A 17,930-nucleotide genomic window follows, 5' to 3' on the forward strand; every position below is an offset into this window, starting at 1 on the left:
ACTACAACTTGTATTCAACATCTGCATGTGATCTGGAACCTAGTAATTACAGGTCACAGCATTGCCATTTATGGAACGGAAAGAATAGTCTAGGCATGGCAACACCCATCTTTTTATAACCTGCTTCCTATGGGCCTTTGTACTAGCAACAAGATATTATTTTTTTGCTGCTGAACTAGTTCCAGGAGGACAACCACGCTGAAACAAAACTGGGTAAATCTCAAGTGGCAGCTAGATATTTTCAGCAGTAAGCAAACATTTATAGCATAACCATGTGGCACTGTTGCAAAAAACACAAGTCAGGGCAATGCCAAGTACAGTTCTTTAAAGTTTCTCACTTCAAATATGGAAGGCATTAAACTATATCCTTTGTTTGTTTTCCTGAACAGCTCTAGCAACAAAAGGCCAGAAAAAATAGTTTACAGAGAAACAGAGACAAGAGCTTATGCCAAAAAACACTATAAAATTTTATTGATGCATAATCCACAAAGACATAGAACTTTGACAGGTTATTCTTTCAGGGAAAACATAGGATTGGTCATAACTCACAGTTAAAGGCATCAGTCAAAAGAAATTAAGGTTGTTTGTTTAACAAGGTATGAACTGGAAGTAATGGGGGGCTGAAATCTTAACTATTTTCTTCTGAGACAGATATAATGGCAATACTGGCACCCTTCAGTCACATTAGCTACTGCTGAGGAAAGACTTGCAAACCAGTAATTTCCATATTCCATTGTAGATAATAGTTTTTCTACAAACTGTAAAGACTGAAAATAAAACAAGAAAGAGCTAACTGCTTTACAGTAAAACTGTAATGCAAAGATATTGTAGCAATTCTCCTAGTCTTCTTTAGGTGCACCATGGTGAAGGTGGGATCACCTTTTCTTGAAGCCATATTTTTTTCGCTCATAGAAGAGATCTGTTTTTGAGCTGCCCAGATTGACAATTTTGGGACAGCCATCTCGCTGAAATGGAAAAGAAAGGATAGTAGATTATAATAAGGACAACCCTAATTGGTTTCTCATACGAACTGTAGTACAGAGTGACTGGGAAACCGATTAGTATAGTTACCTAATTGTAATACAAATGTTGGCTAAGAAGACTTATGGGAAAAAATAGGGGCCATTTGGTGTGTGGGGGTATTGGAAATATAATAAGCAAAAGCCTAAATCCAACGGTATGTTCCAACTAAAGGAGGCCCACTAAATCAATGGAACTTGCATTATGTGTTGACTTAACAAATTCCTATTGATCCAATGAGTTTTGTTCAGCTGGGACTAGCATTTGGATTTAGGCCAAAGCAAAGAAGAGAAACAAAGTTCTTAAAGTACTGTTTTTATTAAAATGCCCAACAGAGTTTAGAAAAATCTACAAGTATAATTCCTTTGTGGCAATTAGTTGTAAAGATAAAACAACTGGAATAGATGAAGGAAATGCTTAAAAAGAAACATATTAAAGAGCACAAAAATTATCATAAATTCTTCCAACTATGACGACATTTCAAAGATTAAAATGTAATAATTAAAAAGGTTAAAAACCACTTCCTTGTTAATAAAAGAGAAAAAGTCTCCTACACATCACTTTCAGCATATTGCACATTGGAATAAAACATTTATCCCGACATACTCCTATCTTTGCTATAAACAAATATAATTTACCAACTGATAAATAATTTGTTTACTCTGGAAATGATTAAGGAAAGATTTGGTTCTTTATAAAATGGACATGCTATAACAATATATTAAATTTTACGATAATAGCTTTCCTACAGCTATTTATCATGAATGTGTTTATTATAGTCTGCGCCAATGAAAGAACTGCACTTTTCAAAACAAATATGACATTGTTGGAAATATGGCTAAACATTCTCCCATTTGAAGTTAAGCATAGAGTTAGGTACTATCCTGCAACTAAGGCTCCAATCTTAAATATAATCTTGAATGCTTCCAAGTAGATACCATTGAACTTCTGACTGCACAATCTTAGCATGACACGGCAATTCAATTTCTCCTCTCAGAAAGTTATTTACATTTGCATAAAACTGCATTATTTGAACAGTGTGATCTCCCAGTATGGGGCTCTGCAGACTTTGAAGCATTATTTGCAAAGACTGAGGAAGTAAAAGAGAAGACAAGCAGGCACATACTGAAGGATACAGAAAAGGACATGAAACCAACAAGAGACATGACAAAACGTTGAATCCAGACTCTAATATGCATACAGTAAAGCTTCTGCAGTAAATGGCTATTCAGCTATTAAGGTAGAGAACTCTACAGAACAAAGTGACACAGCTTTCATAAGCCCTACTTGTAAGGATTTTATACTCTTATTTTTGATCCAGTTTTATGCACATGCTACCTGCATATTTTCATACTTCTCTTAACTACTGAAATGGTTAGAAAAAAATCATAAATAAAAAACAAAGGACAAAATAATAGTAACAACTGAACTCCTCGAGGAGTCAAATTTTATGTGGATGAACATAATAGCATAATGCAAATATAAATTCCATAATTGTTTTTCTTTTGGGAGAGTAGTTCATTAAAAAAATACTACTTTAAAATAAAAGTAATGCCTTTAAGATGGCATTATTGGTACACTAGTTGATCTTAGTTCTAGATTCTAGTACATGCAACATTCCCTATGGAGAATCAGAAACAACATTTCCATAGATTTCTATATTCTGGCCCCCCAGCAACCCTTTGGTATCATTTGCTCCTCAATTCAGCTGCAATCACAAAAACAGGTTAGACAATTTTTAAAAAGAACTCCTGAGACAGCATTGCTATTCTTCAGGAGCCGAATGTCAGAGAAAGAACAATGCCCAAACAGTATACTGGGTTTCTGTTGCAATTGCTATTAGATGGAGTTAAGGATGCCACATCATGCTCATGGATTTACCAGCACACTCACAGGAGCCTGCAAAGGTTCCCCCCTTTGTCTGGCTCCTTCCCCTAGTGTGCAACAACAGGGGCTGCTGCGTGCAATGCTGTTTCCCCAACCATTGCTCAACTGCAGTTGTGCACCTAGGTTTATTCTAGCTGCATGAGGGGAAGAAAGAAGAGTTCCCTAGCATAATGCTGCTCCCTTGTTCCTGAGTGCTCAAGAGCATACAGAATGAGCCTGGGTGAGCCTCCACAGCCAATCAATGGCCAGGGGCACAGTGCTGTGCCTGACAGCTATTGTTGCGGAACAGGATGGGGGCCTTGTTGAAGAAGGTACCTGATACTGCCTTCTGCAAGGTAAGAAAAAAGTGTATGAAGTTGTATATCCAGATTGTTGCTGTGTGCCTTCGAGTTATTTCTGACTATTGCAGGGTTTTCTTGGCAAGCTTTGTTTAGAGTGGTATACTATTGCCATCCTCTGAGACTGAGAGAGTGTGACTTGCCCAAGGTCACCCAGTGGGGTCTCCATGGCTGAGCTGGAACCCTGGTCTCCCATGTCCTAGTCCAGCGCTCAAAGCGTTAAACCACGCTGGCCCCTTAAATCACAGTTACACTTGCTTATATCACCATTAGGGTGCTGGCGAAAGAAAGACATGATAAAGTACAGAAGAAGAAATCATGGATGCAACTGAAAGTTATCAGCAAGCAAGAATGTTTGGCGTATATTACAAAAATAAATGTCGTCAACAATAATTTGGAAATGGTGTGTGAGTGTATGTGTATATACATGGTACAGAACATTAGATACAGGATTTATCACATCAGCTATAAATGGTTTATTTATTTAATTAATTTATATCCCACCTGTCTCCCAGTATGGAATCTAAGACATATTAAAACAAAATTCAGCTAAGAGACAACCATGATAATAAAAATTAAATAACAATTAAATAAGATGTTTTATTAAAATAACAATATTAATTTAAAACAGTTTAAAAACATTTGAAATGTAGCACTGAAAATAAAAGTACTGCCAAAGGTTATTTCTTGCTCAGAAACTATAAAGCAATAAAGAACCAAGCAAGCAGAAGAGCAGTTGCAGTTGAACATGCCAGGGCAGATTAGATGCAGGGTTAGTACCACCAGCTTTTCCAGCATCAGCTGTGATGGAGAGATGGAGGTACAAGAACAACTGGAGGAATCTGCTTATTGAATTCTTTTCTATTCACAATCCTGTGAATCAGCAGATGAAATATTTCCATCCAACAACATTTTAACCTAAGGAGACCAATGCATATTTCCACATTGTTTAGTATTTCATTTCTGGTTTTTATTTTTAGTTCTATTGATTTATTGTTTAGTATTTGATTAGTATTTTCTGGAGGACACTGTGGAACCTTTAGTGTGTTCACTTAAACAACCAAACATCCCCCTAAGTTTTAAAGTGGAAAGAATCTGGCCCAAAATGCATATCTGATTATATTCTAAGGCAGGAGTGGGCAGCTGTCATCTTCCTAATAGAAAAAAAAAAACCTCTGGGTGCAGAAAAATAGGAAAATTGCCTTTTAAAAATGTTTTCCCCCACAAATGTTTTTAAGGATCCTGGGGACCCTGTGAAGGCACATATTACCTACAAGCTGCACTTTCTCTACCCTTGCTCTAACACGTCCTGGTTGCAGCACCTGTCTGATTTGAAGATTACCAACTCCTCCTCCTTCTCTTTATTATGTTTATTATCAAAGTTGTACTGCATTCTCACTATAAGAACCAACTGGCAACTAGCCCATTTTCCTCGATTGTCCAGAAGGTCTTGTACTTCCTTTTGGCTGAGATGCATTCAGGTATGCATTCAACACACACAACATAACAAAAACCTAGGGGAGACCTTCCAACCTGCTGCTCTCCGGATGCTTTCAGTTACATAATCCCTGCCCACTGACCATGGTAGCTGAGGCTGATAGAGTTATAGTCCAAAGCATATGAAGAGAATTAGCTTGCCTACATTTGATTCATGAACGTTATTTCATGGCTTTTCAAGGGCAGCACATTTGAATAGCAGCGTTTCAAGTGCAAATAATGATGTGATGTGATATATGTGAATGCTGAAACAGCCTGGAGGAATTTTAAAAATCTTTATTCTTAAAACTATTTCTTCCCCAATCCTGCCTGTTGTTGTGTGCCTTCAAGTCATTTCTGACTTATGGCAACACTAAGGTGACCCTATCATGGAGTTTTCTTGGCAAGATTTGTTCAGAGGTCTTTGTCTGGTGCTGAGAGAGTGTGACTTGTCCAACATCACCCAGTGGGTTTCCATGGTCAAGCAAGGATCTGAACCCTGGTCTCCAGAGTCCTAGTCCAACACTGAAACAATTACACCACACTGGTTCTCATTTTCAACCCACATACTTAAATTGTCACTCTTACTGATACACATTAATTGCCACTTACCCCACTGTCAAGCTTCATGCTCTCTTGATTTCTGTTACTTTCATCTCAAAATGCAAACCAAGTTGTCTCTATATCTCTGTAAACAGACTGTCATGCTCCCATCCAGAACCAAGTTGCTTTTCATATAATTACACTTCTGTGGTGAAATGCTGAATAATCTGAATTTGCTTTGACTTTAAGGGATGTCTAATACAAACACCAACTCTAGCTTTATGCTATTAAATGCTGCCCATTTAATACACTGCTTTAGGTGAAATGTGAAGCAATTCAAAAAAACATCTGTAGCTTAAAATGTGGCAATATTCCTAGATCTATAACTTATTGTATTTAAGAATATAATTGTATTACAAAAGACACTAAGCTACTATACCACTTATTCAACAGGATTTCTTTTTGGAAAAATTCCATGACTCCACCTAATGTGTAAGTAAATCTCATCTATGAGATTGCAACCATATGTTTTTTGAAAATAGAACTGTGATAATTTCAAGGTACTGTGAAAAGAGGGGCATATATATTGACTTTTTTGGAAAGGTGGAAAGTATAGATATAGCAAACGCCAGCATCCAAGTATCTTGAATATTCATTCAGTACACTAATGAGCAGTAAGCCTTAATGATATGTGATAACTTTTTTAAGAGTCAAAAGGGAATATAATCTTACATCTTTTTCCTGGATGGTGCATTCTTTACAATAATAGGCATCAGACACTCCTGGACCTCCACATATCACACAGCGCCCTTGGTAAGAGCCGTAGTTGCACTCGTCACATATACGCACCAGTGTGCAGGGTCGTACATAAGAGTCACAAATAACACACTTGCCATCACCTGCAAATGAAGTACACAGATTTTAGAAGAGAGAAAAGATACAGACAAGATACCATTTCCAAAAACAGAAGAAATATAATACATTAGATTGCCTAAAGAACGTGATTCAAAAGTCAGTGGGACTTGCTTTGGAGCAGACAATGTTGTGTGCCTTCAAGACATTTCTAACTTATGGCAACCTTGACCACCATTAAAAAATGACCCCATGTTTTCAGTCGTATGTAAACCTCAAGTTTACACACACTGCCCTTACATTAATAATGGTTTTATTAAGCACTTTATTAAACATTACATGAATATTGATATTTAACTGCATAATCTTTGTAAAAAAATGGCTTAACTGAAACCAGATTGCAAAACCTAGGTTCAAACTTGTAATAAAAAGAAAAAAAAATCAAATTAGAAGCTAGAGAGGGATTAACGATATAAGGCTACAATTTTTATAGTTTTCTCTTTTTGTTTTACATCTTCCTTAATTTCTGATCACTTGTTTCTTCCTTCATATTGGCTTCTTTTCTCATGGTTTATTTTTAAAAACATTTTCAAGGCTCTGCATTTCTCATACTTGTTTCTGATGGCGTCAGGAGGCAAAACCTCCATTGTTCCTTTCACAAACATGGCCTGAACACATGGAGTTGTGTGTTGTCTATATAGTTGGGGTGGTGGTAACCATGGAGCTTTTTGTTACTTTATATTTTACCTTAAACCTCAAATGTGAAGTAAAACTAGTATGAACAGGTAAGTTATGTTCCAATGTACAATTTTTAGGTTACCTGTAATTAGGTAAATGTTTGTGCTGCACCCACTGAATGCTCAGACCAGTCCCAAACAAAACCAGACTGATCTGGAGTGCCACTCTGAATCTATTCTTCTGGGTCTGACAGCTTCCAATATGCCTGTTTTTGCATATTCCTTTCATTGAGCACACTTTTTAATCACTGAGTTTGTGTCCCATTTTAAGAGCAGAAAGTAGACTATTGATGGTCTTTCCCCCCTGTCTTTTGTTGTTCTCTTTATTAACATAAAGTGAACTTCTAATGTTTGCTCCAAGACATAAATGCTGTGAATTCCTTTTGTGCAAGCAGAGAAGAGAGGCCTCTGTTCCATACTGTATACAATGAATCTAGTTTTCAGTTTTATAAAAAATGAAAAGATTAACATTGTACAACAGTTTTCCTTTTATGAACACAGTTCAGCATATAAAACTTACTTTTTGAACCAATAATTTTTATTGTTGTGCATACAGCAGTACAGTATTGTGGCAGGACTGGGCTTCACATCTGGCTAGAAAAAATGATTACCAAATCCAGCCAGCTACAATTTGCTGACTCCTGCTGAAATATTCATATCTTCAGTCAACTCAAACTGATTTGTTTGTTTCAAAACACAGTTTATTCAAAGAGGCCAGTCTGCTTCTCCATAATAAATGCTGTCATTTACAGATTCATTTTATCAGACCTTAACAAAGTCTCCTGACTAATTTCCACTTCCTGATTATCCCCATCTTTTCAGAAAGTGGCAACAGGGCTGCACAAATGTTTTTGGGCCTTGGTGAATTTTTTTCCCCAGGCAGGTCCTACAGTTTTCACTAGCAGCAGATCTATGCAAAAGGCAGGAAATGGCCAGATTGGTAACTTCAGGCCAAAGTGTTGGTTTCGGGCTGAGTGAGAAGAGGGGTTCTGGATGTTCATGAAGGGGATGAATCACACAAAGGGGCTTGTCTTGTGATCCTCTCTCTCCTCAGCTTCCTGTGAAGATACTCCAGATCAATGATACCAAATTTTTTCATCCTCCGGGTGTTTTAGACTTCAACTCCCCGAAGCCCTAGACAGCTTGCTCGGCAGTCAGAAATTCTGGGAGCTGAAGTCCAAAACATTTGGAGGACCAAAGTTTGGGAACCTTTTCTCCAGATTCTCCTCATAATAATAATAATAATAATAATAATAATAATAATAAATTGTTCATTTCCAACGATCGAAGCGGTGTACAGAAATTGTTAAAAACAGACAATAAAAACAGTAGAAACCACATCTTAAAAGTACATAATTAAAATAGATTAAATGCGACCAAAATTTAAAAACATCCAATGACATTATTAAAATCAAGAATCATAGATACTATACATCGATAGGGGAATATATTCTTAAACGGAATTAGGAAGGAAGGCTTGAAGGAAGAGATGAGTTTTTAAAGCCTTCTTAAATAAGAATTGGGGGGGGGGGGAAAAGGGGGGAGACTGAAACAAACATTTAGTATGGTGGTGGAGAAACCGGGATGTCTAGGATCTGTAGTAGCCTGGAGCCTGGCTTGGCTGGAGGACTTTCCACCTTTATTACCATGGTCAGGCTGGCATCTGCAGGAGCAAAACCTGAAGAATTTGCCTTCCTTTCTTGGTCTGCCCAGCTGTAGTTTTGATTCCCTGCTAGACTGACTAAAAATCTTTACGTGTGATTTCAGATTTTATATGTATTGTATTTTCGTCCAAATTCATTGGTTTCATTTTATTTGTTTACAGTATTTATTTCCTACCCTTCAGCCTAAAAGGCTTCCAAAGTAAGATATAAATTATTAGTTTGACAGCTTCCTGCCTCCAGGCTTACAATCTAAGAAGAAAAAGGGGTTGGCAATGGAGTATGGCATTAAGGCCAGAAGGTACTGCCTACTCTTCTTTCCTTCTGAGGATGGAGGGAAGGCCTTTCCAAAGCTGCTGGGACATAGGTGCAATGGAGCTGTGCCTGTCTGTTCTTCTTGCCTTCTGAGGCCACACTGGTGGCAATTGGGATGGATGGTGGGCCTTTTCTCAGCAATTTTACAATGGATATAAAAAACAATTGACAAACAATGACACTGTTGAGAAAGTCAAAAACATACGCAACATAGTCAGGCCTGGTCTCACCTTCCTGACTGCCAGGTACCATTAATTTGTGTTGATTTCTCCATCTTGCCAGCCCTGAGCGGCAATCCTGGATAAGCACCCAGAATTTAGGAGTGTCTTATTATCTTTCCACTACAAGCTTCAAAACATTCTTGAAAGGGATTTGACATTTTGTTATCCTTGTTGTATGCATTCAAGTGATTTTCAGTTCATGGTGACTGACGTTAAGGAGAATCTGCCAGAAGGTTTGCTTGGCAAGATTTGCTCAGGACGGGGTTGCCTCTGTCACTCTCTAATCCCCCAGTGGGTTTCCAAGGCTGAGCAAGGATTCAAGCCCTGGTTTCCAGAGCTGTAGTACAACACTCAAAACACTACATGCTGGCTATCTGTAACATTTTAAGTTGTGTTAATTTAGTCATCGTGAAATGCAAAAAGGGTAAATTTGCTGTATGCACATTTTGGAAGTAACCAAGGCAGCTTTCAAACAATGTAATAAAAATCAAGGAGGCAGCAAATAGCCAAAAGATTTCAGTAACAAGCACTGCAATCAGGAATATATCCAAGCCAATAATCTATACGTTTCACAGTCCATGACTAGTTCCTTGGTTCCTCTCATCTTCATCCCCTCTAATGTTTAAACTGCACTTCATACTGTTAAGGGGCTTAAATGGCTTCTTTTACCAATGGAAAAAGCTCCCATATCCACCTTTTACCAACTGAAAAAAAAAGCTCCCACTATCCTTTTAAGATATTTTCCTGAGTGAATATTTCCCCTCTCAAAGTTCTTACTAGTTCTACTAGGTTTCTAGTTTCAAGGAAGAGGGGAAAAGCATCTTTTTCTAATTTCTGTGGCAAAAGAGTCCGTTGGCCCTGGGGCAAACATGAGCTCAGAGGTTTCTCCTTCCTTTCTCTGCAACTTTCTGCCTTGGGCTGAAAAAAGAATCTTGTTCCAGTGTGAAGTAACTTGCCCTATTTCTTCTGCATCTTTTTCAGGTAGGAAAGGCAGCACACATTGCTGCAGTAGCAGCATTTAAAAACCCCATACCTTCCCAATACATTCCTACATATGCAGAACACTATCCTTTCTACACGCGTGTCTTCTATGTTGTTGTCAAGGTCTATGCTATTCCTCCACTTCTGTCATATTTTTGTTTCAAGATGCAATAAATGAGCAGGAATCAGACCATTTCCATGTCTGTGATTAACAGGGAAACCAGAAGGTCTCCATATGTTGACAAAGTACTACTGCCATCATCTCTCACTATTGGCCAGCTTGGCAGGGGCAAAGGAGATCTGGAACCCAATGTCTATAGACTTATAGGTTCCTCAGTTGCGCTGTATAGCAATGAGAACATTGCTGGCTGGATACAAGGAGGCTTTAACTTTGCAAGCTGCAGGCTTTCTGTGACAGTGTTTTCAATTAGGAGAAAGGTCAGGACAATGCTAGCGTATCACTCTTGACCTTTTTAAGAGTGGGATGGATAGCTCTAATAAAGTTTAATACTATTGATTTGTGAATTGAGCACTGTGATGCTGCTGCATGTACATCTGCTCGTCCTAGAGGAATAGCTAATAGCTGCCGTTCCTGCTCCAAAAGATGCAGAAAACAGGCAGAAAGACAGAATCCTGTGTATTGATTCAGACAAAACTCCGAAACTCTGATACTACAAAAACAAGACTTCAAGGAGCTCCAGGCGGGTGGATTTGTGGAAATCCTATGGATGTCCATGTTCTTTAATGCAGCTCCTTCCCTCTTTTTTGTCTTTTCCTTTTAGACTGCAAAGTGTTTTGTAATTTGTTGTACATTCAGACTTAGGCTGCATCTGCACTGCATTCAGTGTCACATCATTTTAACTGCCACAGCTCAGTGCTATGGAATTCTGGAAATTGTAGTTTGTTTTGGTCCCAGAGCTCTCTGAAAGAGAACGCTAAACGTATTACAAAACTACAGATCCCAGAATTCCATAGCATTGAGTCAAGGCAGTTAAAGTGCTGGCAAACTAGTTTATTTCTGCAGTGTGGATGCAGCCTGTATGAATTTTAAAAAACTGTCATCTAGTTACCAATGTCTGCTGATTTAGACCAAAAGCTGAAGATTCGCAAGCTTATGGGTAGTCTGCTCCTTCCTTCTGGCAGACACATATACGTAGATAATTTAAAAAAAAGATTAATAAAGTAATTTCATTAACAAATCAAATGTATACAAAGAATTATAACCATAAACATAAGAAAATCAGTTGGTTGTGTGAGAACAGGGTGACCAGACATCCTCCTTTTCCAGGACATGCCCTCTATTTCAACCTTCTGACAAGAGGAATTTCAAAATGTCCTCCATTTTGAGCATGACTCAGAAGTATGGATTTATATTTATATGAGCGTTTTTAGCTTTTATTTGGTAATGTCCTACATCTTGTGGTGCCATGTCCACAGTTGCCATGAGTACATCTGGTCACCCTGTGTGAACATTCATTCTACCTCTTTTTCAAAGCAATTAATTTAGCAAGGCCTGACTTTGTTTAAATACTTAAAGTTACATACAATATATAAGACATAGTTTATACAGTTATACTCACATTTTTCACATAGTCGTCCAATAGCTGCATAAGGAAAAGAAGGAGAGAATATAAAGGTACTTATCATTCATATGGAACCTGTATGTTCGAAGCACTTCCCATGTATTATTTCAATAATCCCTTTTAACTCTTCAATATTATTTTGATGTATTTATAGAGATGCACTGAGACTTAGCCAACAATGGCTTAAAAGCAAAGCAAAACTTGTAGAAACTTAATAAAACCTTAACTTTTGATATTCTAGGAATAATCTCAGGCATTGCTTACATCTTAACTCTATTCATGTTTAATCAGACATTAATCCAACCAATTTCAACCAGTGAGCAGGAAATAGGTTGGTAGATTTGCTTGTTTATGGTCCTGCACAAGCCATTCACAAACATTTAAGCTTGCTTTAACTGTTGTCATTAGGTTCAAACAATGGAACTTGTTTCCAGGTATGCGCACTTAAGACCACAACCATACCCATACACTGTAAATGTCAACAGGACTATATCCAAAGCAAACAGTTTAAAATAACATTATCTTTTACCTGCTTGCCAAATTTATATTTGCCCAGATGAAAGAGTGTCATTTTCAAAATAACTTACATTAAAAACCTAATACTTATTTCGAAGCCAAGACAAAGAAAGCACTACCATTATTTTAAAAAAAATCTACCAAACAATAGCAAAGCCTGATGTTTCATGTTCGTCACAGGTCAGCAGTGACGCAGACTCAGGTAAGCTCATAAAACAACTCCTGAACGTAAAGGAGAGGGCAGGAGGCCAAAAGTCAGTCCCTTATGTGATAGGAGCTGTTATGATAAAGAAGACTGTTTTTCAAAATTATTGCTACTACAGCAACTTTGTTGTTGTGTGCCTTCAAGCTGTTCCTGACTTATGGCGACCCTATCATGGTTCAGAGGGGGTTTGCCTTTGCCTTTCTCTTAGGCTAAGAATGACTTGCCCAAGGTCAACCAGTGGGTTTCCATGGCTGGGCAGGAATTTGAACCCTGGTCTCCAGAGACGTAGTCTGATGCTCAAATCACTACCCACTCTAGCTCTCACTACAGCAACTACCTCTATCCCAATATAGCAGCAAATGTTATAGCCAAAACTGTTTTCCAAAGCCAGTTAACAGCACTGAATTACAAAATCATACAAATGTCTATTTGCATGCATTATGTTTGAGCCTCACATATCTGCACACACTAATGAATTTGATGTGAACATTGTGACTGGTCAAAGTCCACAACTGTGCAATCATATGACTTAGGTGAGAACATGTGTTTCTTACTGTTAGACCAGATCTTGGAAAGTTAATTTTAAGATTACTGGAGACTTAGCCTGTGCCAGATGGGTTATACTCCCTCTGAAATCTGAGCTTGGGTGTAGCTGTTTGGAAACTGCAGCAAGTCTAAAATGGTACAGTCAAGCTGATGACCAGGGCTGGTTATAGGGAACATGCACCTCCTTTCATGAAATAAGTCTCGCTGTTTAATTTCTGGGCATAACTCAAAATGCTGGTTATGACCAATTAAGCCTTATATGACTTGGGGCCAGACTGTCTTTTAAGACAGAAGGGCTTTCTCTCAGTCCCACTTATGTCACAGGTCTGTCTGGTGAAGATATGTACTGTACAAGAAGGCTTCTTGGTGGCTGCCCCCAGGCTGTGAAATTCTCTTCTAGAGGTGGATAGGCTGGTCTCCTCTTTGGTCTCCTTTCCCCAGCACGAAAAGGTCATTTTATTTAGACAGACATTGAGTGACTTATACCATTTTAAATTAGTGGTATTTTAATACCATACCTTATTAAAGGGTTTTTTTATCATTAGATTTTTAACTGCGCCTTAACCTTTCAGTAAAGTTTAACCTTTTTGTAAGCCTCCTTGGGACACATATCAGGAGAAAGGTGAGATATAAAATAATTAAATAAGACGTGGAGTTTTCCATAACTGAGTAGCAGTAGGATGGCACTAGGGAACCCATCCTTCTACCATTGCTCAATTCTGGATGGCTTTGGCATGTCAATTTTTTAAAATTTATTTTAACTTTCATTTTATTAATCATATAAATTCACTTATACAGTAATGCTTGATACACAAGAATAAACAGACTAATAAAAGGAAAGTGCAAGTGGCAAATTACGACTTTGATAAGAGTGAAGATTTGTTTTTTGTGAAAAGGGCTTTAGTTATTGAACAGATGTAGTCCATGGCCCAAAATACACTGCAGAAACAAACCAGTTTCAGACCACTTTAACTGCCCTGGCTTAATGCTAGGGAATCCTGGTAAAAGTAGTTTTGTGAGACATTTAGCCTTCTCTGTTAGAGACAGCACTGGTACCACAATAAACTACCATCCCCAGAATTCTCTAGCATTGAGCCAGGGCAGTTAAAGGCATCTCAAACTGGATTATTTCTGCAGTGTGTTTTGAATCCCTGATGACAAATCATAAAGAATGGTCAAAATGGATAGATTCAGTACTTTCACTGATATTTTGTTGATATCTCAAGTGTTCTGACTCATTTTTTCATTCTAAAAGTAGCATTCTGAGTTAGACAGGTGATCTTTTTTAAACAAGAGCTTGATTGCAAGAGGCTCTCCATGGTTTCTGGCAGAGATTTTTTCCAACTATCTCAGATCCCAGACTGAACAGATGTTATGTATTGGATATCATGTTCTAATACATTATAGCAATATCTGAATACAGTAATCTGAACCAACTCAGCTGACATAGCAGCCTGGCCTCAGTTTTCCACCCAGAGTATTCACAACAGCTGAAAGCCAAACAGTGTATTGTGTTGAGTTGCATTTCATGTTACTTCAGAAATATCAATTGTGTGGAATAATTAATCATCCTTTAAACTAAGAGCCAGTTGTCAGCTTGAGGAAAGAAAGGCCATTAGGGGATACAAAGGAGATGCCCACAACAAATCCCCATAGATTGCTGCTTGTTCCGATGCTTCTGGCACAAAGACAGCAACTCTCTTCCTTTCTGTGTCATAATTTAATATTCTTTTCAACCCATACTAAGCCAGTTCTCACTGCCATTTCAGGGAGCAATGAATCCCAAGAGTTAATACTACATTGGTGCTGCTTCCATTGATTATCAGCCAGGCTCCATCACAGTACAACTTCCCTGCTGCCCCTGGGAGCCCTCTTTCTACTGATTGGGACCCTAGATTTTTCAGCCCCACTCAGTAGAAGGAGGGCTCCCAAAGGCAGCAAGGAGGTGAACATTTCAGACAGTAAGACACCAAGAAGTGTAAAAATAATCTAACACTGCCACTGTTTGCTTGCTCTGAACCAAAACTCGGATATCTTGGTGAATTCCCAAGTTCCAGTGCTACAGGAGAAGAGGAATGAAGCTCTCTCTGGGTGCACCTGTTGTTGTTGTGTGCCTTCAAGACATTTCCAACTTATGCAGACCCTAAGGCACAAGGAGTTTCTCGGCAAGATTTGTTCAGAGGTTTCTCACTGCCTTTCCCTGACACTGAGAAAGTGTGACTTGCCCAAGGTCATCCAGTAGGTTTCGTGGCTGAGCTGGGAAGAGAACTCTGGTCTCCTGAGTCTCAGTCTAGGGTTCAAACAGCTTCGTTATGCTGGCTCACCTGGGTGCATCTACACTGTAGAAATAATGCAGTTGGATATCACTTTAAGGGCAGTAGCCCTGTCCTATGGGATCCTGGGATTTGTAGTTTTACAATGTCTTTTGCCTTCTCTGTTAGAGCACTCCAGTGTGCCTTCAGTAAGTCATATCTGACTTACATCATGGGGTTTTCTTGGCAAGTTTCTTCAGAGGATGTTTGCCATTGCCTTCCCCTGAGGCTGAGAGAGTGTGACTTGGGTTTCCATGGCTGAGCTGGGATTTGAACCCTGGTATCCAGAGTTGTGGTCCACTATTCAAACCACTACACCATACTGTTTCATGGTAGTCACCTTAAAATCTGACAAGTGTGTTTTTGGTTGCTGTCCAAGAGTGCATCTACACTGCAGAAATAACGCAGTTGGTCCAATGAAATGAAATGCACATCCTACACAATCCTGGGATTTGTAATTTTGCACAGTCTTTAGAGAGCCAACGTGGTGTAGTGGTTTGAGCATAGAATCATAAAAGAGACCACAAGGGCCCTCCAGCCCAACCCCATTCTGCCATACAGGAAATCTCAATCAAAGCATCGCTGACAGATGGTCATCCAGCCTCTGCTTAAAGACCTCTAAGGAAGGAGACTCCACTACACTCCAAGGGAGTGTGTTCCACTGTCGAACAGCCCTTACTGTCAGGAAGTTCTTCCTAATGTTGAGGTGGAGTCTCTTTTCCTGGAACTTGCATCCATTGTTCCGGGTCCTGTTCTCTGGAGCAGCAGAAAACAAGCTTGCTCCCTCCTCAATATGACATCCCTTCAAATATTTAAACATGGTTGTCATATAACCTCTTAACTTCTCTTCTCCAGGCTAAACATCCCCAGTTCCCTGAGTCATTCATCATAGGACATGGTTTCCAGAACCTTCACCATTTTAGTCGCCCTCCTCTGGACACGCTCCAGTTTCTCAATGTCCTTTTTGAATTGTGGTGCCCAGAACTGGACACAATATTCCAGGTGGGGCCTGACCAAAGCAGAATAGAGTGGCACTGTTACTTCCCTTGATCTAGATACTATACTCTATTGATGCAGCCTAAAATCGCATTGGCCTTGTTAGCTGCTGCTTCACGTTGTTGACTCATGTTCAACTTGTGGTCTACTTGGACTCCCAGATCCCTTTCACACATATAAGTCTCTCGTTCAGCCAGGTGTCCCCCATCCACTTCATTAGACTATGCATTGGACTATGACTCTGGAGGACCAGGGTTCGAATCCTAGCTCGGCCATGAAACCCACTGGGGTGACCTTGGGCAATAAGTCACACTCTCTCAGCCTCATGGCAAAAACCTCTCTGAAGAAACTTGCCAAGAAAATCCCATGATATAAATCGGAAACAACCTGAAGGCAAGCAATAACAACAACGACGACGACGACGACGATGGTCTTTAGCCTTTTCTGCCAAGGAGTGCTGCTGCCTCCAAAAAACTACAAATCCCAGCATTCCTTCCTTGGCAGTTAAAGTGCTGCCAAGTCGCATTATCTGTGCAATGTGGATGCGCCCTTTGTCCACTTTCTCCACACTTTTCGGTCCCTGAGTCGACGGAGGAAAGAGAGAGAGGTTAAGGGCCCGGGCCTCACCGACTCCCGCCTGCTTGCGGCAAAAGATCAGATCCGGATGGTGCTTCGCCATGCCGCTCTGCCTGGCCGCCTCGCGCCACCGACCTTTGACCCCTTGCGTAGGTCCTGGAAGCAGATAGAGGCCCTCCACGCAATAATAAAAAAAAATAATAATAATAATAAATATTTCCCCTCCTCGTTTACCAGATCTAATAGCCTGCAAAGAAATAGTCTGTCCTTTTTTTCTCTTCTACCTACATTGCTTTTAAAACTGAAAGAAATAAACCCATTCAGTGGCTGGTATGTGCTCTATGTTTCTTCCAGGACCCGAGAGACTCCGCCCCCTCCCAACGAACAGTCGTTTTTGGCACCATAGACTCATTAAAGCGGCCTTTAAGGTTTTGGACTTCATCTCCCAGAAGCCTCAGCCATGTTGGTTAATAGCCTGGGATTCTGGGAGCTGAAGTCCAAAACTAAAAGCACAGTATATAGAGAGCTCTTGTAGCACCTTAGAGACTAAAGAAAGACATGGGCAGCATGAGCTTTCATGGACTTCAGTCCAAATGCATCTGAGGAAGTAGGCTGAGGTGTAGGAAAGCTCATGCTGCAAGATCTCTCCATGTACTGATTCTACAAACTAAATCTTTGAATTAAAAGAGCACAGTTTGGGGGCCACTGGGTTAGACTCTTATGCCGTGCGGACTGCAGGAATAATCCAGTTTGGGACAGCTTTAATTGCCCTGGCTCTGTGCTGGGGAATCCTGGGAATTGTAGTTTATTGTGACACCAGCGCTCTTTCTGTCAGAGAAGGTTTAATTGTCTCACAAAACTACAGTCCCCAGAATTCCCTAGCAGGGCAGTTAAAGCAGTTAAAGCAGCCTCAAACGGGAATTTATTAATTATGTTTATTTAATTAATTTAATATATATTTCATAATGCTGTTGTTTAGTTTTATAATGGGAGGGTAAAGGGATTGTGTGATTTTTAATTATGTATGTATATGTTGTTGATGTTTTTATTGTCTTTTGGGAGAGGCGGGCTATAAATAAAATTATTATTATTATTCTTATTATTATTCCTGCAGTGTATTTTGGACTTTTATAACTGTCCCTGGAACAGAAACATTTCGTCTTCT

General features: G+C 39.3%; 1 protein-coding gene across 1 annotated transcript; it reads right to left on the reverse strand.

Annotated features, from left to right (window-relative positions):
• Positions 1 to 443: 443 nt before the first annotated feature.
• Positions 444 to 16,936, reverse strand: PHF5A (PHD finger protein 5A). The gene is made up of 4 exons (XM_042469515.1): positions 16,817 to 16,936; positions 11,612 to 11,635; positions 5,997 to 6,163; positions 444 to 965 (listed from the first exon to the last, which is right to left on the reverse strand). The coding sequence occupies exons 1-4, from the start codon at positions 16,866 to 16,868 to the stop codon at positions 876 to 878; spliced, it is 333 nt and encodes a 110-aa protein (XP_042325449.1). The 5' UTR covers positions 16,869 to 16,936; the 3' UTR covers positions 444 to 875.
• Positions 16,937 to 17,930: the final 994 nt, after the last annotated feature.

Source organism: Sceloporus undulatus, chromosome 5, assembly GCF_019175285.1.
Source record: "Sceloporus undulatus isolate JIND9_A2432 ecotype Alabama chromosome 5, SceUnd_v1.1, whole genome shotgun sequence".
Lineage (NCBI taxonomy): Eukaryota > Metazoa > Chordata > Lepidosauria > Squamata > Phrynosomatidae > Sceloporus > Sceloporus undulatus.

Bases quoted from the DNA above. Each gene is read 5' to 3' on its own strand.
- PHF5A (XM_042469515.1), bottom strand. From the start codon at position 16,868: ATGGCGAAGCACCATCCGGATCTGATCTTTTGCCGCAAGCAGGCGGGA. The intron at 6,164-11,611 runs GTGAGTATAACT...CTTCATTTGCAG, and splicing joins TGGACGACTATGTGAAAAAT to GTGATGGCAAGTGTGTTATT. The intron at 966-5,996 runs GTAAGATTATAT...TTTCCATTTCAG, and splicing joins GCACCATCCAGGAAAAAGAT to CGAGATGGCTGTCCCAAAAT.